At 41.6% G+C, this 7,735-nt stretch overlaps 1 protein-coding gene across 1 annotated transcript in view; it reads right to left on the bottom strand.

The window, feature by feature from the left end:
* Positions 1 to 519: 519 nt before the first annotated feature.
* The window catches only part of slc13a4 (solute carrier family 13 member 4), a 36,868-nt gene continuing 29,652 nt past the window's right edge, over positions 520 to 7,735 (bottom strand). Inside the window, exons 9-15 of the mRNA XM_078281918.1 lie at positions 7,633 to 7,734; positions 6,776 to 6,877; positions 5,569 to 5,702; positions 2,961 to 3,082; positions 2,357 to 2,518; positions 1,411 to 1,548; positions 520 to 657 (exon numbers count right to left, since the gene is read on the bottom strand). Coding sequence (XP_078138044.1) covers positions 520 to 657; positions 1,411 to 1,548; positions 2,357 to 2,518; positions 2,961 to 3,082; positions 5,569 to 5,702; positions 6,776 to 6,877; positions 7,633 to 7,734 — 898 coding nt within the window. The remainder of the gene's footprint in view (positions 658 to 1,410; positions 1,549 to 2,356; positions 2,519 to 2,960; positions 3,083 to 5,568; positions 5,703 to 6,775; positions 6,878 to 7,632; position 7,735) is intronic.

Below are 7,735 nucleotides of genomic sequence, written 5' to 3'. Positions count from 1 at the left end.
GGTCAGAGCGCCCCCCTGTGGATGTTTTGAGGAAGGCATTTTGCATCCCTCCTAGTGAGAATTAACTTTTACCAAGGAAGCAAAATGAACCAAACGCTCTGAGCACCGGGGCAGCGCTGGGCTGGCTGCATCGGATACGCAGCAGCGCCTCCTTGTGGCAGATGAAAATACAACTCTATAGCTCTTATATTTATGCAACAGGTAGTGGGTCTCCCCCCCTCTCCCTCTCTCTCTCTCTCTCTCTCTCTCTCTCTCTCTCTTCTCCCTCCTCTTCCCTCCATCCTTCCCTCTTCCTCCATCAGGTCTACAGGTAATCGGTCTACATAAGGGCTGATTTCTGAGCAAAGTCTCCCTCTTGAGACGCCATTTGTCGTTTTTTGCTGTCTTTCCACACACACACTCCCCCATCCCTCTCTCTCTCTCTCTCTCTCTCTCTCTCTCTCTCTCTCGCTCTCTCTCTCTCGCTCTCTCTCTCTCAGTGATTATTCCCCTCTCTTCGTGCCGCTGGCTTCTCGGTGGTTATAAGCTCCCGGTGGCGTTCCTGGCCAGCGCCCAGGCGGGGAACTCGGTGAGGTTGAAGAGCGGGACGCCCCACGTGGTGATGGCCAACATCACCACCGCCACGCCAATCAGGTTCACCCCGAAACCGGCTTTCACCTGGAGACGGCGACACCGGAGAGGAGCAGGGGTAAGGGGGGGGATAGAGTGATGTAAATTCATCAGAATAGACAAATGGAAATACGGTCAGGTGTTCTGTAGAGACCTCGGGTTAAAGTCACACAAGTCACACAAACACACATGATTCTTAGCATGGAGCGTGTTAGCATAGCACTCAACATAGTGTATGCTAAAGTGTTAGCATGGAGCACTGGAGCCAATGATCTACTAGAAACACATGGATGATTTTGATGTCTATGTTCTCATCACTTAATGGGAAAGTTGACCCAACGGGACAATCTTCCAAAACTTGGTACTTTACGTTTAAGTTCCTTTAAGTTTAAGTTTAGGTTCCTATACGTTTAAGTTTAAGTTCCTTCAAGTTTCAATTTGCCACTTCCACTTCCCACCCCTGACCATACCTGACACCCAAACAATGAGCTAATAATAATAATAATTTGGGCAAACATGGCGAATGTACGGAGTCACAATTAGAGAGGATGGGACTCTCTTCTTCCACTTCTTCCACTTTGTGATTTACACTGATAACACAGGAAAATTTTGCAGCTTTAAGTCTGAATGTCAAGAGTTAAGAAATGAAAACTGCCTATTCTGCGTTCGCTATTACACAACAGGTCTTTGACACACTGTACCCACAAGCCCTTTGATGCTGCAGGTGCAGGGAGAGAGTGTGTGTTGTGTTATGATGACTCTTTGTCTGTGTGTGTGTGTGTGTGTGTGTGTGTGTGGTACCATGTCGCTGATCTGCACGTGGCCGTAACTGAAGACGATGGCGTTGGGGGGGTTCCCCACTGGAAGCATGACCCCAAACGACACACACATGGTGGAGGGAATGAGAGTGTGGAGGGGGTTGATGTGGAGCGTCTCTGACTGGAGGAGGGAGGAGAGAGAGAGAGAGAGAGAGAGAGAGAGAGAGAGAGAGAGAGAGGTTAGGAAAAGAGGGAGTGTTGATGCAGTTTGAGTTTCTCTTCTCTCTGTCTGTTCAGCCATGGCGGCTATCGCTGCTCATGCTAACTACCCGGTTCTTCTTCTTCTGTTTATTCCAAACAAACTCTTATTTCCAAACTCTTTCTTTGGGGGGAGCAACACATTTATTTATGTGAAAATGTCGCAAATTATTACTTAAAGACCCCATGAAACAGCATCTTTACTTCCTTGATTTGATGTGTTTCCTGTTGGAAAAGGATGTTGGGGCGGGACATAACACAGTCAGGGATCATTCAAAAGTCTAAACCAATGGGAGATCAGTCTGGGAGAGAGAGAGGCAGTTTTATTGGATGGGAGGGGCGGAGGGGCGGGACTGTTCAAAAATCTGTGATGTTTTATTGGTTGGAATTTTTCATTTACGCCTCCTGGTGCAGCATGAGGTCGCTGTTAAAGATCCAAGTAGTAAAAGTAATGGGAGTTCATTTCATGGGGACTTTAAATAATCAAATTATTTACTTATTATGTACTTAAATAATCAAATGTTTCAACATCGCACAGTAGATCATAATTCACTGTATTCAATGTTAATACACCAGTTGGTCTCTCTTCCATCTCTCCTTATCATTAACTATTTCTCATCATCATTAATAACAAGAAGCAGGTAAATAGAGAGAGAATAAGAGTGTGAAGGAGTGTGTGTGTGTGTGTGTGTGTGTGTGTGTGTGTGTGTGTGTGTGTGTGTGTGTGGTACCAGTGCAGACAGGATGGGCAGGAAGACGGTGAGAGTCGCCGGGTTGGAGGCGAACTCGGTGACGGCTGACACCAGCAAGCAGGCCAGCAGGGTGACGGCCCAGGGAGGGAGACCGCTCATCGGCTCCAGCTGCCTGCCGATCCACACCGACAGACCCGACACCTGCACACACACACACACACACACACACACACACACACACACACACACACACACACACACACTGGTATTACGATACACGTCAGGATCTTCATTGGTTACGCTTCGCTGGTTTGGTGTAAATCGGAAGTCATTCATTCCAGTGCAGGAGGTTTTGACAGACAGAGGTGAGACTAAGTCAACTTCGCTCGAGTCCCAAGTCAGTCTCAAGTCTTGAAGCACAAGTCTCAAGTCTTGAAGCACAAGTCTCAAGCCAAGTCTCAAGTCTAAATGTAGAACAGCAAGTCAAGTCAGAACAAATCAAGAGTCCAGTATCAATTTAATATCTTAAAGAAAACTAAATATCTAGGACTTTTCAATGCAATATGGTTTTAATAGGATAAAAACAAGAGTATAGGTGCATCATGAGACACACACACACACACACACACACACACACACACACCTTGCAGCCAGCAGCCAGGGCGTAGCCTCCTCCCACCAGGATGACGATCTCCCACGGCATCAGCCTCTGGAAGTCCTTCCAGGTGATCATGGGAGCCAGCGGGTCGGACTCCGAATCATCGTCTGAGGGTTCGAAAACACAGAAAACACTTCAACACCGCTGTCACATCCAATCAAACCACACAATATCCCGCAGCGAGGAGATTTCTTTCAGGTATTTTCATTATTTTGAGGACAAGCCACTCGTATTCAGCTCTAACAGGAGCCACAGTAACTGTCAGGTGTATTTATAGCGAGGTTTTAGCAAACATTGTCACAAAGGTAAAGAGATTTCTTGTTTTCTGGTTTTCTTTCAGCTGTAGGGAATAAAAAGGATCCTGTGAGCAGAGAGTGTGTGTAGAGTGAAATCAGTGATATATGTAATCGTAACCTTTTTAGAGCTGACATAAATCTTTACTGTGTTTATTCACGGTATAAATCCTAGTAAATAGTATAAAAGTAAGGGGGAAAGCATAAATCGATGCTTTGTTGAATGTAGAATGGATTTTTGTTTCATGTTCATCACTGAATGGAGGCGACTTTTCTTTTCTGTGTTTTTCCGATCACATAACATTCGTCTTTTGCCTCTTCATCCCTCTTCATTTTTCTGTTTTATAATCCCTGATATTTCTGTTCAGTCAGTTCATTTCTGAGTGAAGTGAGCTGCAATTTCCACCCACAGTCAGCAGGGGGCAGCACTGAAACAGTGAGGTTGCATAAACAGACTTTTAAGATGTAAAACGACTGTATTCTGTATATTATGTACAGGATTATGTTGAAGTCTTCATCTTTATTTGGACTCTGTGAGTTGTAATGGTGTTCATGTTTGTTATGGATCCCACGAAGAATAACTGTCACCTCAGTAAGACCCCAAACTTGTGACAAAGTTAGAAAATCAAATGTTTTGTTTTTTTAAGCATTATAGCATACTAAATACAATATGCTGTGTTACATTACATTATGTTACATTACGTCATGCTATGCTATGACATATTATGTTATTTTATTTTATGTTATGTTATTCTATGTTATTCTATGTTCTTATGTTATGTTATGTTATTTCTATGTTATGTCATTCTATGTTATGTTTTGTAATATTATGTTGTTACATTATGTTATTTTGTCATGTTGTGTTGTATTGTGTTATGTTATTCTATGCTGTTACGTTACGTTATGTTCTGTTATTTTGTTATTACGTTATGTTGTAATGTTATGTTATGTTGTATTGTAATGTTGTGTTGTGTTATGCTGTTACATTACATTACTTTACATTATTTTATGTTATGTTGTAATGTGTTTTGTTGTGTTATTCAATGCTATGCTGTTACGTTTCGTTACGTAACATTATTTTGTTATGTTATGTTGTAATGTTGTGTTGTGTTGTGTTGTTGTGTTGTGTTGTGTTGTGTTGTGTTGTGTTGTGTTGTTGTGTTGTGTTGTTGTGTTGTTGTGTTGTGTTATGTTGTGTTGTTGTGTTGTTGTGTTGTTGTGTTGTGTTATGTTGTGTTGTGTTGTTGTGTTGTTGTGTTGTTGTGGTTAGGGTTAGGGTTAGGAAGACAGCAGCCTGTCTGCAGGTCGACCACAGCTTCAGTGTGAAGACTCTCAGGTTTTGTGCCTCTCTGTAAACTAGATTACAGATGTCTGTCTGTCACAGTGTTCCAGGTTTCTTCACAACGTTGCACAATGTTTGGCCTGGAAACACCAGCGTCTGTTTTGCTGTTGCTGTTTTGCACATGAACCAGTGACTGCTGACCCAGTGAACCTGCACCATACAGCAGAGGCTGTGTACCCAAACTCTCTTACTAAACATATATCCTGAATATAAAACATATAGGCTGGTCCCGTCGTTCCCACTCTGCTGTGAACACCAGCTGCTACACCATATTAACACAGGGAAATCACCGTCTCATGATTTTCTAACTTTGTCACAAGTTTGGGGATTAAGATCATTATGGCTGATGTGAGTTATGAATTGAGGCGCTCATGAACACGCAGCTTTCTCCACATTCGTTCATTTTGAGGCGGTGCTAATGCTCAGGAATGTCTCATGCAACTTTGACTTGCAGGTCGGTGACTCTGCACAGCATCAGGAAGCTGAAACACTTTTCCTCTTGATAGAAACAGCCTCCTTCAATTTTATTTTGTGTTCTATTTTTATACTTATATTCTATTTTTTCCTCCTTTTTTTCCTGGATCCTCTCACTTTTGCTGCTGCAACAACCCAATTTCCCCACAGAGATCATTAAAGTTTCATCTTATTTATTTATTTTTTCAAATTAGCAGACCCCCAACAAATAGTATCTGCAAATAATGTTTGTTTTAAGCTCCTTTGGGTGCCAGCTGGGTGGGGTTTGCCATGTTGGGCAATATAACAAGTAAAAGAAAGTTTAGATGATCACAGAAAAACATCTGAAAGTCAATTCAGGTTCCTTTTCTCTGCTTAACAGCGTCACTGATGTTATCTGCATTGTCCTGAGGTGGTAAACTCCGCCCACCTGGTGCTCCAAGGAGGATAAAACAAACACTTATATATCAAATACTGCTAGATGTTGCGAGTGCAGGGTCCTGACCTCTGTTTCTACAGCTGGAGGAAGAGGAGGAAGAGGAGGAAGAGGAGGAAGAGGAGAAGGGTCGTCTGGCAGGGATGAGGAAGAGCAGGAAGCCCAGCAGAACAGACACCGTCGCGTCGGTCCTGTAGCCTTTCCTGAGAGAGGAAAACACAAGAATAAAAGATACAGAGGAAGAGAGGGAACATGGGAGGAGACGAAAAGATGCTGCACACTTCATGTTAATCTGACTGTCAGAAAGTTCAGCATTAAGTGTTCCTTCAGGTCTGCTTAGAACCGAAATTTTCTTCTTGGTTTTTCCTTGTTTTTGTGTCTTTCAACTGTCTCTATTACATCTACAGTATGTAAGCATAGTAAGTAAATCTTAATTTATATTGGACCGTTACAAACTGCTTCCCAGAACAAAAGGAGCAGCAACAATAAAAGAAACTTAGCAGGAAAAAATAAAAATACTGACATAACAGATAATGAAATCAGAAACAGAAATACAAGAAATACTGTCAAGCCAAACATTAAAATCACAAAACAGAAATAAAGGGAAAAAATACAGACAAATATGCTAATCTAAATGTAAATCTACTGTATGTAAATCTAATCTAAATGTAAATCTATATACTGTAAATGTAAATCTACAGTATGTAAATCTGATCTAAATGTAAATCTACTGTATGTAAATCTGATCTAAATGTAAATCTACTGTATGTAAATCTGATCTAAATGTAAATCTACTGTATGTAAATCTGATCTAAATGTAAATCTACAGTATGTAAATCTGACCTAAATGTAAATCTACTGTATGTAAATCTAATCTAAATGTAAATCTATATACTGTAAATGTAAATATACAGTATGTAAATCTGATCTAAATGTAAATCTATAGTATGTAAATCTAATATAAATCCACAGCATGTAAAGCTCTTTGTAATCTTGTTTTTGACAGATAAAGTTTATTGATTATTATATTACTATTTTTTTTTATCAGACCAAGAAAATCACAGACAGACAGAGACAGAGGTTTTAGTCAAAGGTGTGTGTGTGTGTGTGTTCAGGTGTGTGTGTGTGCCTGTCTGTGTGACTGAGTGTTTACGCCTAAAGCCGTTGTTCACTGGCTGCGGTTGCCGCCTGAGCATTTAATCGCAAACAGCCGTTATCTGGTTACCCAGAAGGCCTTGCGTTGCGGCGGCGTGTCGCAAGCGCTCTGGGTACGTACTTCTCAAAGAGCGACGTCCAGCCGGGGACGAAGCCGGGCTCTCTGGTGAACCACAGCAGAGTCATCAGGACGAAGAAAACCCCCGTCACCACCTCCGGATAACTGAGACACACACACACACACACACACACACACACACAGACAACCACAGAATCCCATGAGCAGCAATTATATGAGTGATAACGTGTTTGTGCTTCACGTTGGATGGGTAAGAAAGAGAAAACCAGACACACACACACACACACACACACACACACACACACACTGCAAAAACTATCCATCTTAAGTTATGTATTGGGTCTTAAAATGTCTTAAGTGAAAAAATCGGATAATCAGGTGAGATAATTCTGTGTGTTTTCAATGCAAATCAACTTGTTTTAAGAAATTCCTACGAAAAAAAATTCTAGATACTAGAACGAAACTTTCTGTCTCCTCCGACTCTGTCTGGTCACTTATTCCTCTACAAACCAGTAATCCCTTAAAATAACCTTATATTTACATTAATTCACCCCTTAATTCAGGCAAAATCACCTTAAAATGAGTTATTAATGGAGGAGACCCCATTAAAACCACCTTAAACACCCCTTAATGTAATGTAATGTAATGTCTAATTTAATGTAAAATTCAGGGAGACAGGAACTTTCCATTAATAACTCATTAATAACTCATGTAAACCATGAAGGCATCAAAAATCCCCTTAATTTCTAGTGTCTTCCTGAATCAACCCATGAATAAATCCCTTATAAACCCATGATACTAGATACCCATAGAAAACTAGCACACACACACACACACACAGAGAAAACACACACACACACACACACACACACAGAAAACACACACACACACACACACACCTGATGGGTCCCAGTTTTTCGTACTCCTCATGGATCCTCCTCTCTGACAGCATCTCTCTCCTGGTTTTGCGTTTCTTGCTCAGCGAACACGTTTCCCTGAAGC

The sequence above is a fragment of the Centroberyx gerrardi genome, chromosome 24 (genome assembly GCF_048128805.1).
Source record: "Centroberyx gerrardi isolate f3 chromosome 24, fCenGer3.hap1.cur.20231027, whole genome shotgun sequence".
NCBI lineage: Eukaryota > Metazoa > Chordata > Actinopteri > Beryciformes > Berycidae > Centroberyx > Centroberyx gerrardi.
The sequence above is the reverse complement of the archived record's forward strand: the minus strand, read 5'-3'. Positions and strand labels throughout refer to the sequence as shown.